Source organism: Molossus molossus, unplaced genomic scaffold, assembly GCF_014108415.1.
Source record: "Molossus molossus isolate mMolMol1 unplaced genomic scaffold, mMolMol1.p scaffold_m16_p_3, whole genome shotgun sequence".
NCBI classification, from domain to species: domain Eukaryota; kingdom Metazoa; phylum Chordata; class Mammalia; order Chiroptera; family Molossidae; genus Molossus; species Molossus molossus.
In genome coordinates this window covers 52,363,853-52,388,887 of record NW_023425366.1, presented here as the reverse complement: position 1 = coordinate 52,388,887, position 25,035 = coordinate 52,363,853, and the positions used below count along the sequence as shown (strand labels likewise).

At 35.6% G+C, this 25,035-nt stretch overlaps 1 protein-coding gene across 3 annotated transcripts in view; it reads left to right on the top strand.

Annotated features, from left to right (window-relative positions):
- The window catches only part of WDR41 (WD repeat domain 41), a 56,439-nt gene that overhangs the window by 5,680 nt on the left and 25,724 nt on the right, over positions 1–25,035 (top strand). For 2 of the 3 annotated variants that reach the window (XM_036280896.1, XM_036280898.1), the window contains exons 3-5: positions 10,518–10,566; positions 11,948–12,079; positions 20,537–20,599. In XM_036280896.1, the coding sequence (XP_036136789.1) occupies positions 10,518–10,566; positions 11,948–12,079; positions 20,537–20,599 (244 nt within the window). Of the gene's footprint in view, positions 1–10,517; positions 10,567–11,947; positions 12,143–20,536; positions 20,600–25,035 lie in introns of all 3 variants that reach the window. The other variant, XM_036280897.1, reaches the window with a different exon arrangement.

The window sequence follows — 25,035 nt, the reverse complement described above, 5'->3', positions numbered from 1 at the left end:
CCCTACAAAATGTCCTCTTGGCTATTCTTATTACCTAGTTGGAAGAAGACTCTCCAAGAAAAGGCCATCTAATAGAATAGTGATCATTGTCCAAATGCTGATATTTGATTACATTTTCTTCACAGGGTTGCTTATATATACTTCACTTGTCCAGTGATACAGTAAGTGTTCTGTAAACAGTAAAAAGCTATAGATGATTACATCAGTTATCTACTGCTCTGTGAAATATCACCCCAAAATTAGTGGTTTAAAACAACCACTATATATTTAGCTCACTATTTTGCAGGATGGCAATTTGGGTTAGGCTCAGCTGAGTAGGTTTTTTCCATCTGCACCAGGGTCAGCTTGTCTTGGTTAGGTTGACTTTTGCATCTGCGGTCAACAAGTAGATTGGCTGGGGGGCTGGCTGGTTCATGATGGTCTCAGCTGTAATGCCTGGGGTCTCTCTCTACGAGGGTGCTCAAGTGCTTGTTCACATAGTAATTATGGAGTTCTAATACCAGAAAAATGGCAAGCTCTGATATAAAACTTTTCAAGTCTCAGTTTGTTGTTTGCTGCTGTTTCATTGGCTAAAGCAAGTCAGGAGCTGGCACAAATTCAGTAAGTGGATAAATAAACTCTGTCACTTGATGGAGGAAGCAACTAAGTCTCTTTGCAAGTGGTAACATTGGGAGGGAGAATAATTTTTGTGACCATGTTTGCTATCTAACACAGTGAATCTAAATGTCTAAAATAAATGAAAAGCTTACTTTTTGGCTTTTGAAATAAAGTGAAGATATTACTACATGAATCACATATAATTCTTTGTGCTCAAGTCATTACTATGTCAAAATTTCCATACAATCAAGTCTGAAGTTTTTCGGTCAGTCACAGACCTTTAGAACTTTCCATCTGTGTTTTGTTTTAACAAAATTTAATTCTGTAGTGCAACTAAAAAATATAACTGAAAGAGTCATTATGGATAGGAAAAACATAAAAAGTCTACAAACTATATAGGTATTTATTACAAATAGAATTACAAGCTTAACATTTTCATTCTCAATTTAACAGTTTAGTTTAGAATTATCTTTACCATTGCATATGTACATTTTTTATGCATTGTCAAATTACCAAAATACTTTAAATAAATATGATATTGTTACACTTTTTTATGTTTTTACTTAGTTTTTGTGAACATTGCATTCTAGTTTTTTGGTCAGCTGTTGTAATCCAGGTTTCACGCTTCAGGTCTTTAGATAATATCAGTTTATTGAGAATTTTGCAGAAGGATTTTCTTGTTTTCTCGGTGGCTCAGCTAAAATCAGTGAGTGGAAAATTTTCTCAGATTGGTTTTTGAAGATACCAAATAAATCCTGTATAACCTAACAGACAGCTGCCTTTTCTTTTCTTCTTTAGTACTTTTTGAACATGAAGTGAGGGTCATATTGATTGGGAGATCACTAAAGAAGGCTAAGACTCAGCAAGAGTCTTCCAAAAAGTGGAATGTGCTAAAATTACATGTAATACTCTAGCATTTGACACATTAAACTAAACTGAGTTTATAACACATTTTAAGAATAGTTTTCTCTGTTGCTCATTTGACCATTCCTTGCTACTCCAGGAAACAGACAAGGTTATATAGGATGGTGATCATGACTGGAAAAGAATTAGGTGACCCATGATATGCCAGACTGGAGAACAAGTGCCCTAGGATGGCTGGTGAAGCTGTATATTGACAAAGAAACTAAACAAACTTGGTGTGGTTTGAGAGTTCACTAAACAAATAATAGGTTATGTCTTTAAGAAAATATTCTTAAGCTAAAAGCAACTTTCTCACAAACATTCAGAGAAAAAAAAAAATCAATAGTCAAGATGATTTAGATCCTCCTAATACCTGGGTTCCCTAGGAAGCAGACAATAAAATGGAGTTGAGCATGCAAAAAGTTTATTAGAGAGAAACACCAATAAAAGGAAAAAGAAGGAAGCAGGATTAGACAGGGGGACCTGTCTCAGACTATGATGCAGATCTGACCAAGTTGTTGTAAACCCAGTGGGGAGCTCTGGAGGAAAGAATGTCCTTTAGAGGAGTCCTGCATTGTATGGAAATAACTAATACTTTTTGCTCTGCCTTGCTTTGTCATTGGCTGAGGGTCATTCAAGAATGTTCCTGTGGCTTCCTCCACCTTGCTTAATCCCAGTGGCTGGTGGGCCAACTGAAATAGTATGATTCTGGCTTGAAACCTGAAATGTACCCTGAAGTCAACCACAATCCTCACATCTGGGCAGCTAGTTCACTCTTCAAGAGGTATCTGCAAGTCAAGAACTATACTGCCTTTCCTGTATAAACTGTACCCTGGGATCAGTAACAATTGACGAGAGGAAATTTCTCTTTATAGAAGAATTCAAACTAGAAAGAATTATAGAATTGGAATATTGTAATTTTGCAACCTCTAATAGAATAGCAAATTAGGAAATGGTTGTTAACATTACACACACACACACACAGAAATTATATTTCCTGGTAGAGTATACAGACTGCCTATGAAGTGGCCTTATCAAAAAGTAAGAATTGAGTCTGATTAAATCTCTAGATCTATTAATTTACCAGAAGAAATACAGGGGACAGAAGGGCATGTTAAATGACAACACTGGAAGGTATCTAACAAGATCCAGACTGTGAGACCTGTATAAAACAAACTCTTAATTGCAAGGAGAACATAGGAAGAAGGAATTATTGAATAAAAGAGACATCAGAGGTATGTCCAACCAATTGCACTGTATGAACCTTATTTAAATCCTGTTTCTAATTAACTTAAAAAAACTATGAAACAATCAGCGAAATTTGACTAGGTATTAATGTTATTAAGAAATTAAATGTTAACTTTAGCCATGATGTAAAATAGTCCTAAGAGACATATACTAAAATAATACTGATGAAATGAAATATAATGACTGGGATTTGCTTCAAAATAATGTGTGGAGGTGGGATTGGGTGTAGTACAGATGAAACAGTGCTGGCCATGAGTTGATCATTATTGAAGATAGGTGATGAGTACCTGAGGATTTTTGTTATACTGTTTCCACATTTATAAATATTTATCCTCACCTGAGAATATTTTTTTATTTATCTCCAGATAGAGTGGGAGGGAAGGGGATGGAAAGAGAGAGAGAGAAGGAAACATTGATGTGAGAGAGACACATGGACTGGCTGCCTCCCACACAACCCCAACCAGGGCAGGGACGAACCACAACCGAGTTACATGCCCTTGACCAGAATCAAACCTGTGACTCTTGGTCCAAGGGCTGATGCTCTAACCGCCGAGCCAAACCAGCCAGGGCCACATTTATAAATATTTAAATTCTCCATAATGAAATGTAAAACAAATGATGTATATTTGTCATAGAGGAAATAAAAATGCCGATTTAAAAGATATTTTTATTTCAATATAAAATAAAACTTTTTCTAAGATATTATTAGATGCAGAAATCACATAGATGGACACGAACATATCAGCTTAATCAAGTAATAACCTGCAAAAAATTGGATTAAAGGAGGTGGCATTGTATACGACCACAGTGAGTTTTCCTAATATGTCACCCAGAGTTAAGTAGACTTGTTCACTGAATCACTGGACATCTGCAAGCCTCCCTCTTAAATGTAGGCTTACCTCAAAAGCAAAAGCAAAGCAGAATGCTTCCTCTCTGTGAACAGACAAATTCTCAGAGAAAACTCTGGAGAGTCTGAACTGAGTATGCTCAACTCATTCCCCCAAATTCATTTATTAGATCAGTGGGGAGAAGGAGAGACCAGGGATGCTTCTCTAGTATTTCTTTCATAGAAACTTGAGCTCAGGGTATTAGAGAGTTCCCCCAATAGAAGTCTCAGGGATTTTTTGGTGTTCTAATACTTGTAAACTTGATGTGTAGTTTAGCTTTCTGTTTGTGATTTGGGGAATGGGAGAATTTATCAAAGGTTTTACCTTTGCAAATGACCATGAAATCGTCCCACCTTTACTCTATTTGTGAGCTAAAAAAGAACTTTAGACATTCAGATATTAGAGTTGTGTGTGTGTATACTATTTTCTTAAGGACAAAATTTTGATATTCAAGTAGATCTCATAAAAGAACCAGTGACAATGTCAGTGGCTCCTGAAAATGCATTGAAATTCCCTTCAACTTCTAGTAAAAGTCTCTACATACTTCTCTAATTTTCTCTAAGCAGCATACAAGATAATTAAAAATTATTTTAAATGAAAACTTTGTTATTTTTCAGTTTTGTCTGGTTTCTGGTATTATAGAAGCATTTTTCAACTTTATTCTAAAAAGTATATAGTATTTTAGCTACATCATTTATTAGAAAGTACTTGTTGATCAGGTGGGAAGTTAGTTAACCTCAAGGATTTTTTTTTATTGTCATAATAATGTTCTATTTTTATCATTCCAGTGCTTTCTGGCTATGTAGATATTGAATACAGGAGGGTTTCTGTTCCGGTTTATGGGCTCTACTTTTTACAGTCCTCTAAGGTTATATTTGAGTCTTTAGCACCTTTGACTTAATTGAAATAAATTCACATGAATAAGAGCTATTAAATACACACTTAAGTAATGGACATAGGAATTACTTGTGAAAATATTTTATTTTATACAGATCTTTGTGTGAAGCTTTGCTGTTGTTCTTAGCCCACAGTTGACAATAAGAGTACTTCCTCTGAGATGTTCAAATGGAAGGTGTTTAAAGGGAATGATTTCTGTAAACTGAAATGAGTATAAATGAGAATTCTCAGTGGATACATGTCTGGACCCTGTGACATGACTGAGTAATGCAGATTGTGAGCTCTTCAAGGGCAAGACCTATCTCATTGATTTTTGCTCTTAGGATCTAGCATATACATACATATGTATTATGTAGTTAGTGCTTAATAAATATTTCCTGAAGGAGTGAGTGAATCATCAACTCTCACAATAAATTAGATCTCATAATTAGGGGAGCAGAGGATGGGACATTCTAGAAACTCTGATGTAGGCCTTCATTAAAGCATGTTTCACTGCGTTAAAGTTGTTTTCATGCATATAGCTTTTGCTTAGTCATTTAATGGTATAGTTTTAATGAGTATTTATAAAGTCCTGGTTTCAAGTTAAGAAAACTTGAAGGCTATGCATAATAATAGGATAGGAACATGATAAAAGTAAAAAGAATTTATCTTTGTGGTGAGACTCTGGGTTTTAAATTTTTTATATTTCTATTTTTGCTTTGACAATATATTGATACATTAATAATGATAAAAGAGAAAAGTGAGATTACATTAAGAAAATCTATTTTATAGAGCCTTTGTAATACTTAAATGTTTGCTTATTCATTGAAAAGGCATTTTATTTTTTTTGTTAATCCTCACCTGAGGATATATTTTCCTTTGATTTACAGAGAGAGAGTGTGTAAGGGAGGGAGGGGAAGGGGAGAGAGAAAGAAACTTTGATGTGAGAGAGACACATTGATTGGTTGCCTCCTGCATGAGCCACGACTGGGGCCTGGGAATTGAACCCACAACCCTTCAGTGGGAGGGCTGACACTAACCACTGAGCAACACTGGCAAGGGTGAAAAAGCATTTTTTAGTGCTATAAACCCTCCAGAAATAATAAGAGATTTGTTGGATTAGAAAGTGCCATATTATAAAAATCAATAAATATGGCAGTTACTATGTTTCATTGATTGTATGAAACCTAATTTTTCTTATTTTAACATCTGTAAAATTTGAATACATCAAATAATTGATGGTGTAGTTCAGTTATAATTAGCAACAATTTTTTCCTTAATAGTACATAAAGTAATAGAAGGTCTTCCAGTTGATGATGTCTTAGATCTGATAAAATACAGTAGCTTTTTAAATAATGACTAAATTTTAATATCTTGAGGCAAGAACCACATATAATTGATTTTGGCATTTCCGAACACATAGTATGAAATCTCACTGAATGTATTTTGTGCTAATTAGTAAAGAAGAATTTCTTTTAAAACCTTATCTTTAGAACTGAATCTTTAGATTCTATTAACTTACAGTGTTTTAAAAGTTATTATAGCTCTGGCCATTTTGGCTCAGTGATTGGTTTGGTCCATGGACCAATGAGTTGTGGGTTTGATTCTGGTCAAGGGCATGTGCCTCAGTTGCGGTTCGTTCACCCCCCCCCCCCCCGCGTTCAGGGTTGTGGGGGAGGCAATCAGTTGGTGTGTCTCTCTTATGTTGATGTTTCTCTGTCTGTCTGTCCATCTCTCTGCCCCCTTCTTTCCCACTCTATTTGAAGATAAATGGAAAAATATCCTTGGGTGAGAATTAAAAAAAAATTATTATATATAATTACATATAATTTTATAACAATATAGCCACTATTCTTTCTTCCATTGAATAGCTTAAACCTTATTGACATTTTAATTACTCTTTTAAAAAATAGTTCAAATAGTTCTGGCTGGTTTTGCTCAGTGGTTAGAGCGTTGGCCTGCAGACCAATGAGTCGAAGGTTTGATTCCAGTCAAGGGCACGTGCCTCGGTTGTGATTCGTCCCCAGCCCTGATCAGGGACCAGCGAGAGGGAACCAGTTGATGTGTCTCTCTCACATCGATGTTTCTTTTTCTCTCTCTCTCTCCCTCTCCCTCTCTCTCTCTTTTTCTCTCCCTCCCTCCCACTCTCTCTGAAGAAAAATGGAAAAATATCCACAGGTGAGGATTAAAAAGAAAGTAGTTCATTACTTGTTTTCAGCCATTACAGTATATTAGGAATTCTTGGGTTGAATTTTCATTTATGATTTGGACATTGCTAGAGTATGTGCTTGACTGATTAAGATAAACTGACTTAGTTTAAGGTAAACCGATACAGTGTAGCTAGTTTTCAGTTATCCATACTAGTAGAATGGATCATTATAATTAATGAAAGATCTCCCAATCCTTTATTATAGTTATTTTATGAGAGGTAATATATAGCAAAGTTATACTGATTTGCATTTTTAAACTTTATGTTTTCTCTTTAGAGTAAGTAATAATAGATAACTGAAAGGGCAGAAAAAAGGGCAGCCACAGAATAGAAAAGAATTGAACTGAGTAATCAACCAACTGGGTAATTGACCTCTGAGCAACTTAAAATTGGCTGTGATTTCATGCATTACTATTGAGCATTGTTTAGATTTAATTTTTGTTCACTACTGATTGAATTAAAGTTTGAGGTGAAAAGCTTTATATATCATTTCTAACTTGTGAACTCATGAGATTCAGACATGGGAAAACAATAATGAGAAGTTAAAAATCAAGGTTAGAAAAGAGTATGTACTTGAAACCTGCAGTCTTCTAAAATGGAGAAAAGCAATTATAAGAGTTTCAGGAATCGATAGAAATTGACGTTCCATACCAAAGAAAACTTAAGGCCTTGAGTCCTGCCCTTTCACCATCACTATACAAATAAAAAGAAATCAATAAGTCTAGAAACAAACTATTCAAGATGTCTAGCAAATATTTTTTATACTAAAGGCATTGTTTGGTATTATGATTCAGAAAATGCATGTAATTAAGCATAAGGAATTATATTTTAAATATTTATATATTTAAATATTATATTTAAATATTTTAAAAATGATTGTTTTATGCCCGCTCGGTGTAGCCCAGTGGATTGAGCATAGTCCCATGGATGGAGAGGTCACGGTTCGATTCCCGGTCAGGGCACATACCCGGGTTTCAGGCTTGGTTCTCAGTACAGAGCATGTGGGAGGCAGATGATTGATGTTTCTCTCTCTCATCAATGTTTCTGTCTCTCTTTAAAAAAAAAAATCCATAAAAATAGATTTAAATAAATGATTGTTGTTGTTTTTTAGTATTTAGATCTTTTATATATTTCATTTTAAAATAAGAATAAGTGTTAAGCATGGATTTAAAAATAACTGTGTGGTTTCTAGCTTGTTACCTAAGTAGTTTTAAATGTCTTTCCATTAAAAAGATATGTAGTTCTATATTAAAATACTATTAACAGACTTTGTCAGACTGTATTTGGCCAATTTTCTATGGGTAATCTTTTAGCTGCTACAGTAGGAGATGTAATCTAATAGTTTTGAAATGGATACTAAGTATAGGAATTGTCTGAACTATTGAAGACAACAGTTTGTATGGGACTTTGAAACTGAGTATGAGAAATTTGAACTTGAAGCTCAGTTTGGGGTGTTATGGCACATGTTCCTTGACTGAAGTAGTGAGATTTTAGGGAGCTTACATAGGGATAAAATTCATTAGAACTGATACTTTTCAGGAACAAAATAATTTTTGTGTCCTAGTGTATAGTTCTTTACTTTTCTCCTATGATACATGTTTACTTTAATGAAGCCTTTCAAGGCATACCCAGATGTTGTGAAACCCAATAACAATCTTGTAAAGAAGTACACATTTTCTAAATGCTGTAGATGCAAGTGGAGTATCATTTATTAATGGTTGTTAACTATAAGGGCCCAGTAATATGCATGCATTGCTGGCTCTCTATAATACCACTTCTTTTTTTTATTATTATTTATTTATTTTTAATCCTCACCTGAGGACATTTTTCCATTTTTTGTTCAGATAGAGTGGGAAGGTGAGAGACAGAGAAACATTGACGTGAAAGGGACACATCAAGTGGCTGCCTCCCGCACGACCCAACCAGGGCCGGGGACAAACTGCAACCGAGGTACATGCCCTTAGCGGGAACCGAACCCGGGCCTCTCCAGACCGCAGGCCGATGCTCTAACTGCTGAGCCAAACCGGCCAAGGCTATAATACCACTTTTTTCTCTTCTATTAAAACAAAAACAAAAACCTTGCCTGGCTGGTGTGGCTCAGTGGACTGAATGTCATCCAGTGGACTGAGAGGTCCTAGTTCAATTCCAGGTCAGGGCATATGCCAGGTTGTTGGCTTGATCCCGAGTGGGGGGTGTGCAGGAGGCAGCCGATCAATGTTTCTTTCTCACATCGATGTTTCTATCTCTCCCTTCCTCTCTCTCTAAAAAACTCAATAAAAAAGTATTTTAAGGAAGCAAACTTTAAATTCAAATTAATGAAAGTGATATTATGGGAACAACTAGGAATCAATTTTGATTCATTAAAGAATCATGTACAAATTTATGTACTACATTGTTAATAATAAATTACTTAATATACTTCCAGTGTGATTGCTAAATACCACTGTGTTGGGACACTGCTTGAGAACATTGCTTTCTTTTTTGAATCCTCACCCGAGGACATTTTTGCATTTATCTTAAGATGGAGCTGGAGGGAGAGAGGGAGGAAGAGAGAGAGAAACATCAACGTGAGAGAGACACATCAAGTGGTTGCCACCCACACAACCCCAACCAGGGCTGGGGACAAACCACAATCGAGGTACGTGCCCTTAGCGGAACCGAGCCCAGGTCTCTCTGGTCCATGGGCCTACACTCTAACTGCTGAGCCAAACCAGCCATTGCTTTCTTGATTTTATTGTAAGGCGGTTACTTTGATGAATAATCCTGTACAACAAATTACTTTTCTTTCTTTCTTTTTTTTTTTTTTATCCTCACCCGAGGACATTTTTCCATGTTTTATTCAGATAGAGTGGGAGGGAAGGAGGGAGAGAGAGAGAAAGAGAGAGAGAGAGAGAGAGAAACATCAACATGAAAGGGATACATTGAGTGACTGCCGTCAGCACGACCAACCAGGGCCGGGGACAAACTGCAACCAAGGTACGTGCCCTTAGCAGGAACCGAACCCGGGTCTCTCTGGACCTCAGGCTGATGCTCTAACCGCTGAGCCAAACCGGCCAGGGCAGATTACTTTTCTTGGTAGTGTTTGTGTCATGGATATCTTCTTTACAAGATGTAGGTGATTGTTCCTTTATAGAGGATAGATAAGCTATGACTGAGTTTATCACAGCTTTTTTTTCCCTGCATGAAACAAACTTTCCTTTACCTCTGAGTTTCAAGTATTTTCTCTAAAAAAGCAAACAATAAAAACCCTAGAAAAATCCCCAAACCTTCTATACCAAGAACGCAATATTTAATATAAAAAGAACAGATTGCAGAGAGGAGTAAAGGAGAGATCTTGGCTTTAAATAATAATTAGAATATTTTTACAGAGAAAATAATAGAAATAATTAACTTATCTAAGGATATGGTTGCTTTGTTCCTCTTCTGGAATATCATTTCTTATCAGCGACACTGCTTCTCAGCTTGGCTTCCTGTCTCTTAAGTCAGGGCCTAATCATATAATTTTAAAGCAAGGAAGGACTTTAAAGATCCTTTACAGGTCTCCCTCATTCTTATATTTCTTGCAGTTTATTCATTGTAACACTGTAAATGATCTTATTTATCTTTGTATCCTCAGTACCTGGCACAAAACCTAGAAGGTATTCTGTCAATATTTGTTAAATTACCTTAAAGAACTTAATCTGCATTAATATTAGTAAGTCAGAAATATCATTAATAAGATTTGATGGTTCTTAGTAATCTTAGCATTTAAATATCACCAATGATTTTTTTTTTTTTTACCTTTTGTGTCTAACCAGATTTGCATCTGCTGGTGATGATGGACTTGTAGTTATATGGAATGCCCAGGTATGTATTGATTTTGTGTGGATTGTGTAATAAAGATATGACTCTATCGTTGAATATACATTCATGAACACTGGAGATGTACCTGCATATTAGTGGACAGACTAATTTATACTTGAAAAGGGATACATAGGATGAATTCATTTAAAATGGGGACCAATATTTCATAATAGAGAGTTTTTAAATTAAGATTTTTTTCCTGAGAAACAAATGCCAAATTGTGAAAATAAAGTTTTAATCTTACTTAATAAAACTTGTTATCAGCAACTATGAATCAAAGTGTTGATTTTTGTGGCAGACAATTTTTTCTTTCAAAATTGTATGATTACATGATATAGCATGCTTCTCATGTTTGAATTTAATAGCAATATTATAAAAGTCTTATTAAAAAAAACACATTTGCCCTGGCCGGTTTGGCTCAGCGGTTGGAGCGTCGACCTACGGTACAGAGAGACCCGGGTTCGGTTCCCGCTAAGGGCATGTACCTCGGTTGCAGTTTGTCCCGGCCCTGGTTGGTCATGCGGGTGGTAGCCACTCGATGTGTCCCTTCACATCGATGTTTCTCTCTCTCTCTCTTCCTCTCTCTTCCTCCCGCTCTATCTGAACAAAAAATGGAAAAATGTCCTTGGGTGAGGATAAAAAAAAAAAAAAAATTTAAGGCTTCACCACATTTCTCTGCGGCTTCTCTTCCTGATCCTTAGATACTCAGGTTATTCTCTTTTGAAGTCTTTATCTTCTCTTGTTATCTTATTTGACTGTCAGATACTCATTTTTCAGTGGCTTTGCCTGTGATTGAAGGAGTTCCTTAACATTATGTTCACCATTTCATGAAATCTTGCAGCCTGGGAAAGATTTTCAATTTGTTACATTTACATTGTATTTTAGTATGTTTAGTACTTGGGAAGTCCGGGAGAGTCTGATGGATAAAGACATTGGATGGTGGGAATAGCTGTTGCTATTAACTAGAGATGGAGTGGAGGCTAACTTTATGCATGGTTGATACATTATTTGATATAGATATATTTGTTCTTATGCTAACTTCTTTTCCTTCCACAACTTGATAACTATGGAGACTTAAATAACAAATACTTGGAGAATGAGGACTTTCTATTTTTTTTCCTGCAGATTAACTTACTGATATTTATATGCTTAATTTATCCAATTATATTCTTAAAATTATATGGAAAGAGTATTCCTTTAAATTTCAATATATAAAATATGCTAAAATGTGTATTTTCTTTCAGAAAGTAATTAAAATTGTTTATAGCTAAGTAATTTCAAATAGAGTATGTGTTTTCTACATGGTGATTCTTCTTAGTGTTGTTATTTAAAGTTATTTAAGTTGTGAAATATGAACCTATTAACATTTTCATTGGTATTTCAGACAGGAGAAAAACTTTTGGAACTCAATGGACACACTCAAAAGATAACAGCTATTACTACAATTCCTTCCTTGGAAGCATGTGAAGAAAAAAATCAGCTCATCTTGACAGCCTCTGCTGATAGAACAGTTATCATATCCTTAAATCTGGAAGAGAGTGAAATAGCTGTCGTGACCCAAGGGACCAGTATAGACATTGTTAGTCTTCAGCCTCTTGGGGCCTGTCTGCACATTCCTGTCTTGGCAAAACGGATTTTGTTCTAGCTTTCACAAGACACTTCTTAGAAGCATCAGGCATCTGAAAAGTGTTAGACTGGAAATAGCAGGTCAAGGCTTATTATTGATGGAAATCCCATGACTAAAACTGTTTTTTCAAGAGTTACTATTATATTAAGTTATATAAAACAGACAAAATGGAGAAAGTGTGCTTAAAAATACTTATTAATCTCAGTTTGCTTTTCAGTTTAGGGAAATAATGTCAATTGGACTGGAAAATAATTTACATTTTTTCTGCTCATTGTGTAGCAGAAAACAGTTAATGGTCCCAATCCCTAAGTACCTTTTGAGCACCTAGTCTGACAAAAAGTGAATTACCATAGTCTTAGTGTTTAATGTTATTATTTAGTATTTTATTTATGTTTTAGTATTTCTTTTTTTTAAAATTTATTTAATTTTATTTTTGTTATAGATGTTTCTCCTTTTTTACCCCATTGACACCCTTCTCCCCATCCCCCACCCTCCCCCATCCCCGGCTTCGTTGTCCATGTCCATTGGTCATGCATACATGCATATAAGTTCAGTGGTTTATCTCTTTCCACCCCCCACCACCCTCTCTTCTGAGGGTTGTCAGCCTGTACCCTACTTCCGTGTTTCTGGGTCTATCCTATTCCTCAGACTATTATATTCATTATATTCCATATATAAGTGAGATCATGTGGTATTTGTCTTTTTCTGCTTGGCTTGTTTCACTTAGGATAATACTTTTCAGGTCCCTCCATGTCGTCTCAAAGGATAAGAGATCTTTCTTTCTTACAGCTGCATAGTACTCCATTGTGTATATGTACCACTGCTTTTTTATCCATTCGTCTACTGATGGACACTTGGGCTGTTTCCAGATCGTAGCTATTATAAGTAGTGCTGCTATGAACATGGGGGTACATATATTCTTTCTGATTGGTGTTTCAGGTTTCTTAGGGTATATTCCCAGAAGCGGGATCCTGGGTCAAATGGAAGTTCAATTTTTAATTTTTTGAGGTAGCACCATATTGTTTTCCATAGTGGCTGCACCAGTCTGCATTCCTACCAGCGGTGCACTAGAGTCCCTGTTTCTCCACACCCTTGCCAACACTTGTTTGATGATTTGTTGATGGCGGCCATTCTGACAGGTGTGAGGTGATACCTCATTGTTGTTTTAATTGACATCTTTCTGATGACTAGTGATGTTGAGCATTTCTTCATATGTCTCTTGGCCATTTGTATGTCCTGTTTGGAGAGGTGTCTATTCAGCTCCTCTGCCCATTTTTTAATTGGGTTCTTTGTTTTTCTTTTGTTGAGTTGTATGAGCACTCTCTATATATTGGTAATTAACCCCTTATCTGATATATCATTGACAATGATGTTCTCCCACACAGTGGGTTGCCTTTCCATTTTGATGATTGTTTCTTTTGCTGTGCAGAAGCTTTTTAGTTTGATGTAGTCCCATGTGTTCATTTTTTCCTTTGTTTCTATTGCCTTAGGTGATGCATCAGTGAAAATTCTACTGCGTATGATGTCCAAAATTTTCTTGCCTACATTTTCTTCTAGGATTTTTATTGATTCACGGGTCACATTTAAGTCTTTTATCCATTTTGAGTTTATTTTTGTGTATGGTATAAGTTGATGGTCTAGTTTCATTTTTTTAACATGTAGCTGTCCAATTTTCCCAACACCATTTATTAAAGAAGCTGTCTTTACTCCACTGTATGCTCTTGCCACCTTTGTCAAATATTAATTGAGCATATTGCCTTGGGTCCATTTCTGGGTTCTTAGTTCTGTTCCACTGGTCTATATGACTGTTCTTGCCAGTACCAGGCTGTTTTGATTACAGTTGTTTTGTAGTATAACCTGATAATCTGGTATTGTGATCCTACCTACTTTGTCCTTTTTCAAAATTGCTGTGGCTATTCGGGATCTTTTTTGGTTCCATATGAACTTTTGAAGTATTTGTTCTAGTTCTGTGAAATATGTCGTTGGTATTTTGATGGGGATTGCATAGAATCTATAGATTGCTTTGGGTAATATGGACATTTTAATGATGTTAATTCTTCCAATCCATGAACAAGGTATGTGCTTTCACTTTTTTATATCTTCCTCTATTTCTTTTTTCAATGTCCTGTAGTTTTCTGGAAGTAGGTCCTTCACTTCTTTGGTTAAGTTTATTCCTAGGTATCTTAATTTTTTTGCCACAATGGTAAATGGGATTTTTTTTTAGTTTTTCTTTCTATGAGTTCATCATTGGTGTATAAGAATGCCGTCGATTTCTTGATGTTAATTCTGTGTCCTACTTTGCCAAATTCATTTATTAAGTCTAGTAGATTTTTGATGGATTCTTTAGGGTTTTTTATATATAATATCATGTCACAGCAAATAATGAGTTTCACTTCCTCCTTTCCAGTTTGGATCCCTTTTATTTTTTCTTTCTGTCTGATTGCTGTGGCTAAGACTTCCAGTACAGTGTGAAATAAGAGTGGCGAAAGTGGACATCCCTATCTTGTTCCTGTTCTTTTTTTTTTTTTTATTTTATTTTATTTTATTTTTTTATCCTTACCCGAGGATATTTTTCCATTTTTTGTACAGATAGAGTGGGAGGGAGAGAGAGGAAGAGAGAGAGAGAAACATCGACGTGAAGGGACACATCGAGTGGCTGCCACCGCACGACCAACCAGGGCCGGGATCAAACTGCAACCAAAGTACGTGCCCTTAGCGGGAACCGAACCCGGGTCTCTCCGGACCGCAGGCCGACGCTCTAACCGCTGAGCCAAACTGGCCAGGGCTCTTGTTCCTGTTCTTAAGGGAAATGTTTTTAGTTTCCACCCATTGAGTATGATGTTGGCTGTAGGTCTTTCATATATGGCCTTTATTATGTCGAGATATGATTCCTCTATTCCCACATTGCTGAGTGTTTTTATCAGAAATGGATGCTGGATTTTGTCGAATGCTTTTTCAGCATCTATTGATATGGTCATGTGGTTTCTACTCATCATTTTGTTTATGTGGTATATCACATTTATTGATTTGCGAATATTGTACCAGCCTTGCATCCCTGGGATGAATCCCACTTGGTCATGGTGAATAATTTTTTTGATGTATTGCTGAATCTGATTTGCTAGTATTTTGTTCAGAATTTTGGCATCTATGTTCATCAGGGATATTGGCCTGTAGTTTTCTTTCTTTGTGGTGTCTTTTTCTGGTTTTGGAATTAGAATTATGCTGGCCTCATAAAACGAGTTTGGAAGTCTTCCTTCTTCCTGAATTTTTTGTAATAGTTTGAGGAGAATGGGTGTTAGTTCTTTTTTGAATATTTAGTAAAACTCTCCTGTGAAGCCATCTGGGCCTGGGCTTTTGTTTGCTGGGAGAGTCTTGATTACCTCTTCAATTTCCTTAGTTGTTTGTTATTGGTCTGTTCAAGTTTTCTATCTCTTCCTGGTCCAGTTTTGGGAGACTGTGTGTTTCTAGAAATTTGTCCATTTTGCTTAGATTGTCAAAATTGTTGCCATATAATTTTTCATAGTAGTTGTTAATATTCTTTTGTATTTCTGTGGTGTCAGTTGTTACTTCTCCTCTTTCATTTCTGATTTTGTGCATTTGGGTTCTCTCTGTTTGTTTCTTGGTGAGTCTAGCTAAGGGTCCATCAATGTTGTTTATCTTTTCGAAAACCAGCTCTTTGTTTCATTGATCCTTTGAATTGTTTTTTTTGGTCTCTATGTCATTTATTTCTGCTCTGATCTTTACTATTTCCTTCCTTCAATTTGCTCTGGGGTTTTCTTTTTGTTTGCTTTCTAATTAAGTTGTGAGGTTAGACAGTCAATTAGAACTTTTTCTTATTTCTTGAGGTAGGCCTGTAGTGTTATAAACTTCCCTCTCAGAACTGCTTTTGCTGCATCGCACAGATTTTGTGTTGTTGTGTGTTCATTTCCATTGGTTTCCAGGAAGTTTTTAATTTCTTCCTTGTTCTCCTTGGTAACCTGTTCATTGTTTAATAACATGCTATTTAGCCTCAATGTATTCAAATGCCTTTGCATGTTTTTGTTGCAATTGATTTCTAGTTTCATGCCATTGTGATCTGAGAAGTTGCTTGATTTGATTTCAGTCTTCTTGAACTTGTAGAGAGTTAGTTTGTGTCCTATCATGTGGTCTATCTTTGAGAATGTCCCATGTGCACTTGAGAAGAATGTGAATTCTGTAGTTTTGGGGTGTAATTCTCTGTAGATATTAAATCCATTTGGTCTAGTGCTTCATTTAGAGTCTCCGTTTCCTTGCTAATTTTTTGTCTAGAGGATCTATCCATTGGTGTCAACAGGTTGTTGATGTCCCCTGCTATGATTGTATTGCTATCGATTTTTCCTTTGAAGTCCTCCAAAAGATTATTAATGTATTTTGGTGCTCCTATATTGGGTGCATATATGTTTATCAAGGTTATATCTCCCTGTTGGATAGATTTTTTCAATATTATGTAGTGGCCTTCTTTGTCTCTAGTTATGGTCTTCATTTTGAAATCTATTTTATCAGATATGAGTATTGCTACCCCAGCTTTTTTTTTGCTTTCCATTTGCTTGGAAGCTTTTTTCCCATCCCTTCACTTTCAACCTATGTGAGTCTTTTGTTGTGAGGTGGGTCTCTTGTAAACAACATATAGATGAGTGATGCTTTCTTATCCAGTCTGCTACTCTGTGTCTTTTTATCGGAGCATTCAGTCCATTTACATTTAAGGTGATTATTGATATGTACTTATTTTTTGCCATTTTTGTTTAGTTTAGTTATATTTTTCTTCCTATTTCTTCTACTAATTACAGCAGTCCTTTTAACATTTCTTGTATTGCTGGTTTGGTGCTAATGTATTTCCTTAGCCTTTTTTTTTGTCTGGGAAGCTCTTTATTTGACCTTCTATTTTGAATGATAGCCTTGCTGGGTAGAGTCGTCTTGGATTCAGATCCTTGTTTTCCATGACCTTGATTACTTCATGCCATTCCCTTCTGGCCTGTAGTGTTTCTTGTGAGAAGTCAACTGAGAGCCTTATGGGGTTTCCTTTGTAGGTAACCTGTTGCTTATCTCTTGCTGCCTTTAGGATTCTTTGTTTTTAATTTTTGGCATTTTAATCACTATGTGTCTTGGTATGGGCCTGTTTGGGTTCTTCTTACTTGGGGTTCTCTGTGCTTCTTGAACTTGAATGCCTTCTTCCTTCACCCAATTAGGGAAGTTTTCTGTCACTATTTCTTTGAATATATTCTCTAACCCTTGCTCATTTTCTTCTTCTTCAGGGACTCCTATGATGCGAATATTATTATGTTTCCCGTTGTTCCACAGTTCTCTTAAGCTGTCTTCCTGTTTTTTAATCGTTTTTTTCCTTTTGGTTTTCTGATTGGTTGATTTTTTTTCTACCCTGTCTTCTAATTCGCTGGTCTGGTCCTCAGCTTCCTCTACTCTGCTTTTTAAACCTTCCAATGTGTTTTTCATTTCTGATATATCATTTTTTATCTCTTCTTGTTGGTTTTTAATTTCGAATTGGCTTATTTTCAGTGTCTCTATGTCCTTACTCATGCTGTTCAGCTTCCTCAAGATCATGGCTCTGAATTCTAGCTCTGTTAACATGCCTAACTGCTCCACATTGATATCATCTTCGGTGGAGGTCTCTTGTTCTTTTATTTGGTTTCAGTTTCTGTGTTTCACCATTTTGGCTATCACAGTGGGCTTTGGAGCCTGCCAAGTTTTCCCTGTGGGTGTTGGTGTTCTGCTGTTTGTGGCTCCTTCTCCTGGGTTTAGATGAGTGAGGGAGGACCCACATTAAACACCATTGTCAAGTCTTACTTTCCTGGTTATAGTTGCTAGCCCAGGAAAGGTACTGTTATCCTCTAGCTTTTTGCCTGGAGGCTAGTAGTCCAGGTTACTTGAAGAGTTTTAGGTTGTCAGTTGATTGAAAAACTCCCTCAGGTGCTCAATATAAGGGGATTTTCCGAGGGTGGGACAGATGCTGGTTGTTAATGAGCCTCAGTTTTCATTTCAATGGCCCTCATTTACAGTTAACAGAGGCAGAGAGGTTAAGTGACATGCCCAAGGTCACGCAGCTAGCGGAGGGCAGAAGCCCAGCAGTCTGACTGCAGAGCCAGAGTTCTGACCATTGTGTAATGGTGCTGCCTTCACAAATTATTTTCCTTAAACAAATTTAGCCCTTTCATATTTGTGTGAGGAATTGGATTTGTGAAGGCCATAGCCAAATGCGGTGGATAACTGTAACTTTCATTACCTTCTTAAAAAAGCTATCCTAGATTAACTTGAAAAAAACTATGTTCATTTGAAAATTCTGTTTAAATAGCTTCAAACATTTATGAAGTAAGTTTTTGAGGAAGCCCAAAGAAGTCAGTGTTTCTCAGGCTTCTATAGAACCGAGATACTTTGTGATACACTTTAAAGGAACGTATCAGCTGAAGTGTTTTCTAGACAGATTGCCAGTAAGTGAAAACATTTTTAAATGTTCTCTTTGTGGTGATTACAGTATTATGTATGTATACAAGGACATAAAATTCACTCATATTCTTAGGTCAGAGTAGCTTTATTACTACTGCTCTATTGTGGCAAATATTTTATGGACTAAAGTTTTAGTTTTTCTTGTTTTTAGTATCAGTACAATCTCTATAAAAGTAGAATTTAAAATGCTTTTTTAATTAGACCATTCCTAAGGTACTATAATAATATTTAGAGACAATTATTACAATTACTATTATAGTACAAACATGAGTAGTTGGCACAGTATCAGTATAAACTTTACCTCTAAATGATAGTATCCAGTGGTTCTCAACCTGTGGGTCATGACCCCTTTGGGGGTCAAACAATCCTTTCACAGGGGTCGCCTAAGACATAACAGTAGCAAAATTACAGTTAGGAAGTAGCAATGAAAATAATTTTATGGTTGGGGGTTACTACAACATGAGGAACTGTATTAAAGGGTCACGGCATTAGGAAGGTTGAGAACCACTGGTATAGACTAATTTACTTTGCTGAATGACTTGGATGAAAATAATTCCAGGGTGCTTTGTTGGCAGTTCTTTTACTCAGGTGAATTCTAAATTAATTTAACTTGGGCTTTCACTATTAACTAACTTCATTAAATGTTAAGGGTAGATTTTTAAAACTTTTTTTGAAAGTGATAGTCTTAACAGTTTATACATACATATATATTTTTATAGATTATATATTTATTATGTAAGTGTGTTCCCAGACATGACGTAAAATGTGTATCTTACCATAGGAAATGGTGTGAAAATTTTGAAAATCATTGTACTCCTTAAGTCAAATTAACCTTGGACATTTCATGAGAGTCCTCTAATTATCTTAAATATGTATTCAGATAATAGGAATATACTGTTACTATCTTTTTTGAATCAGGATAACAGTAGTTAATTATGCCATGCATGTTGAGAGAGCTTTTAGTAAAAATTAATGGATGTGTTAGCTTTTAGTATAAATTCTTTATGTTAAATGCTTATTAGATTTTGGTGAACCATTTTGGAAAATAAACCTTAAAATTTAAACAGTTGCAATATTATGCCTATAAAGATTCAGTTTTCAGATAATCCTTTTTGTTGGAATTTTCAAATAATTTTTTTTTAGTCCTCACCTGAGGATACTTTTTCCATTGATTTTTTTTTTTTTTTCCCAAATAGAGTGGGAGGGAGTGAGGGGGAGAGAGAGAGAGATAGAGAGCGATGTGAGAGACACACATCAATTGGTTGCCTCCCGCCCAACCCCAACCAGGGCCAGGGATCGAACCTGCAATTGAGGTATGTGCCCTCGACTGGGAATCAAACCCAAGACTCTTCGGTCCATGGGCTGATGCTCCAACCACTGAGCTAAACCGGCCAGGGCTCAAATAATTTGATAGTAAAAATTATTTGAGCCCTAGCCAGTTTGGTTCAGTGGTTAGAGCATTGGTCTGCGGTCCAGAGAGTCCCGGGTTCGGTTCCCACTAAGGGCGCATACCTCGGTTACAGTTTGTCCCCGGCCCTGGTTGGTTGTGCGGGTGGCAGCCACTTGATGTGTCCCTTTCATGTTGATGTTTCTCTCTCTCTCTCTTCTTCTTCTCTCTCCCACTCTATCTGAACAAAAAAAATGGAAAAATGTCCTCGGGTGAGGATAAAAAGAATAATAATTTTAGATTGTAAGCCTGCTGTGCTAAGTTAATGACTCACTATGTGAATTAATTTTTGTAGTAGTATAAACACTAAATATTTTATGCTTTATTTATTTTCTACCTTAATGTGTAACATTTGTGATTTAATTATTAGAAAGGTTATAATAAGATTTGAAATGTTTAGAAATTATTTCTTAACATAAATTTAGTTATGGAATTGTGATTCTGGCAGACAAGTTCAGAAAATATCATGCTTCCAGTCTACAGTAAAGGTAAAATCTTAAACAGATATTTTATGGTAATAATCTTTTGGTCTTAGGAAAAAAAACCATTAAGTTCAATGAAATTACTTTTGTAGGTTTTAAACATGCTTTTTTCCCAGGCATAGTTACAGTTACTTAATTCTTCTAAGATTAGATTTTTGAAAGTATATATTTTAAATGCTAGAATTTTTGAATTTGAAATTAGAGCAAGGGGCAAATCCCTATAGTAAGATAAGAAAAAGGTAATACCTAGTATGTTTTTAGTAGGTAATTGTAGAAAGAGGCATTACTTGCAGAATAACTCTAGCAGTAGTTAGTCTGTTTCTTTTTCTTTGAACTAAAATCATGGAGGTATTTGTCCCTCACACTCTGCCTTCTATAAGGACATAAAGATAAGATATGTTTACAATAGCCAAGATCTGGAAATAGCCCTGGTGCCCATCAGTAGATAAGTATATAAAAATGATGTGGTACATGTACACAGTGGAATACTACTTGGCTGTAAAATAAAAGAGAAGGGACTCTTACCCTTTGTGACAGCATGGATGGACCTGGAGCTTATTATGCTAAGTGAAATAAGCCAGTCAGAGAAAGACAGATATCACATGATCTCACTTATATGTGGAATCTAATGAAAAAAATAAACTGACAAACAAGATAAGACCAGAGGCATAGATGCATGGAACAACTGACAGATAGCAGAGGGGAGGAGGGGTGGGGGCGACTGGAAGAGAGTAACCAAGTAATATATATATGCATGTGTATATAGCCCATGGGTATAGACAGTAATGTGAGGGCCTGGGGTGGGGGTTAGGGGGAGGGGGCAAATAGGGGGGAATGGGGAACATCTGTAATAGTGTCAACAATAAAAAAAAAAGAGAAAGAATTATTAGGATAAATTAATCCTTAAAAAAAAAAAAATGGATACTCCAGTTATTTAGTTCCAAAACAAAATTTTATGGGGCTAGTTGGTTGCTACTATTAGGTTCATCCATTTTACAGTTTTTAATTGGGGCTTATTACATTAAAGGAACTCTGCTACCTGTTGGAGAAACAAACTTTGGATAACATTTGGTTACTTTGATTCCTACAGAAGAAACTACCTTAAATGTTCTCAGAGCCACTATTTTTCAACAATCAGCAAGTTGGGGGAAAGATACCAGTAAAATGATACAATGTTTCCTCATTTGATTCAAAGATAACTTATTTCTAACTTGGAGCCAACACTTTTTTTTAAATAAGGAAAAAGAATTGCTGCGTGCCAATTGTCAACATATTTAAATTTTTTCCTAAAAGGCAGCATCTCTGGTAGCCATCTTGTGCTACTAAGCTCTTCTCATTATCAATTTAGTAAAGTCTATGGGGAAGAAAGTGACATTTACTGTATGCTTGTGTGCAATTTAACAATGCTGTATCTTTGAAGAAGTCATTTAAGCATTGACTTGATCAAATCTCTATTTTCTGTAATCTGAAAGATGCCCTTTTAAAATTCCTTAAAAATTACTTTTGCTTTCTGTCTGAGCTCATTAGGTTCAGATAAACACATGAATTGAAGGAACAGGGAAGGAGAAAAAATTTAGTATATTAGGGAAACACTTTGGTGAGTTGTTTCATGAACTGTTCAATAAAAGGTATCTAGTTCCAGTATGGTGAGAGTACTTTTTAAGGGGCTTTTGATGTAATGTTAATCAGCTAGACAGTTGTGTTTACTCCTGCTATGATCCTGTTTCATATTAAAAATTGTTTAAAATAGCATTTTACTTACTTTAGTTCAGTGGTTAAATTGTTTTTGAACAGATAATTTATTAAAGAAATTCAGACCTTGAATATAAGAAATACTATTATACTATCCTATTATTTATTTTTTGAACTAGTAAAGTTTTTATAAGGATTGGCATTGCAAGGAGATGGTTAAATTGGCATTTTTGTTGCTGTTGAGAATATAAATTGATATGATCTTCTGGAAGGTAGTTTAGTATTATGAATCTAAAAAAATGATAATATGAATTGGTTCAGTGATTCAACTTTTAGAAAAGTCTTTAAAGAAAATAATAAACTTAGAGATTTATGAACAGAGATTTATAGGTGGATGATTGGCAGTATCCTAAATGTCTTATAAGAAAATAGATACATTTTGGTGCATATATATGTTAAAAATGTATTTCAGAAGAATACATAAAGAGTTTGGAAAATTCTTATGGATGTTAAGTAACAAAAGCAGTATATTAAAACCAAATCTAATAACATATGAAAAGGATTATACACCATGACCAAGTGAGATTTACTCAAGAAATATGAATTTAGTTTAACAGTTGACTAATCAATCAGTGTAATACACCACAGTAAGAATAAAGGACAAAAAACATGATCATCTCAATAGATGCAGGGAAAGCATTTGACAGACTTCAGCACCTCATGATAAATTTCTCAACAAACTAGGAATAGATGAGAACTTCCTCAACCTCATAAGGGGAATCTATGAAAGCGTCAAAGCTAACATTGTATTAACAGTGAAAAACTGACTGAATACTTTCTCCTAAGATCAGGAATAATCAAGGATGTCTACTCTTGGCATTTCTATTTAATGTACTAGAGGTTCTGACACAGGGCAATTAGGCGGTAAAAAAGAAAAAGCATCCACATTGGAAAGGAATACATAAAACTCTATTCACAAGCAACATGATCTTTTATAAAGAAAATCTTATCTCCATAACAAAAATATTAAAACTAAAAAGTGGATTTAGCAGAGTTTCAGGATACAATATCAGTATACAAAAATTAATTGCATTTCTTTTTTTTATCCTCACCCGAGGACATTTTTCCATTTTTTACTCAGATAGAGGGGGAAGGAGAGAGAGGAAGAGAGAGAAACATCGATGTGAAAGGGACACATCGAGTGGCCGCCACCCACACGACCCAACCAGGGCCGGGGACAAACTGCAGCCAAGGTACATGCCCTTAGCGGGAACCGAACCCGGGTCTCTGTGGACCGCAGGCTGATGCTCTAACCGCTGAGCCAAACCGGCCAGGGCTAATTGCATTTCTATATACTAGCAGTGATCATACCAAAAATGAAATTAAGAAAACAATTCATTTACAGTAGTATCCAAAGGAATAATATACTTAGAAATAAATTAAAGAAGTAATAGGTGACTTGTACACCAAAAGCTATAAAACATTGTTAAACTAAAAAAAAAAAAATCTCAGTAAATGGAAAGACATCTCATATTCATGGATCAGATATAATATTGTTAAGATTGCAACACTACCCTGTCTACAGATTGGGCACAATCTCTACCAAAATCCCAGCAGGGTGTTTTTTGGAGTTTGTTTGCAGAAATTGACAGGCTGATTCTAAAATTTTATAGAAATGCAGGGGACCCTAGAATAGCCAAAATAATCTTGCAGGATGCAGAATTCCCAGCTTGAAAATTTACTACAAAGTTATAGTGTTCAAGACAGTGCGGTACTGGCATAAGGACAGACATACAGTTCAATGGAATAAAATTCAGTGTCTAGAAATAAAACCTCACATATATGGTCAATTGATTTTTGACAAGGGTGCCAAGACCTTTTAATTAGAGAAAGAATAGTTTTTTCAACAAATAATGCTGGGTCAACTTGGTATCCACATATGAAATAATGAAATTGGATCCCTACTTCATGCCATATCCAAAAATTAATTCAAAATGCATCAAAGACAAAAATGTAAAAGCAGAAACTATGAAACTCTTGGAAGAAATATAGGAGCAGAACTCCTTGATCTTGGGTTAGGTGTCTTAGATAAGACAGCAAAAGCACAGCAACAGAAGAAAAAAATGATAAATTGGATTTCATCAAAATGAAAAGCTTATGTGCCTAAAAGACATCATCAAGAATGTGAAAGACAGCCCAAAGAATGAAAGAAAATATTTGCAAATCGTCTATCTGATAAGGAACGTGTATGCTGAATACATAAAGAATGCGTACAACTCTGCTGTAAAAGACAACCCAATTAAAAATAGACAAGGAATTTGAAAGACATTTTTCCAAAGAAGGTGTGCCAATGGCCAATAAGCACATGGAAGGAAGCTCAGCATCATGTCACTGGAGAAATGCAAGTCAAAATCAAAATGTGACATTATTTCACATACACTAGATGGGGTAGTACCTCAAAGACAGATGAGAAGGGTTGATAAGGATGTAGAGAAATTGGAACCCTTCTACTTTGCTGGTGGGATTGTAAAAATGATATACCCTCCTTGGAAAATAGTTTGATAGTTCATAAGAATGTTAGAGTTATTGTTTGACCTGGCAATTTCACTCTTACATATTCCCAGGGGAAATGAAAATGTATGTCCATATAAACACATGTACATGAGTTCTCATAGCAATATTATTCATAATAGCCCAAAACATTTGGAAACAACCTAAATGTCCATCAACTGCTGAAAGGATCAGATATG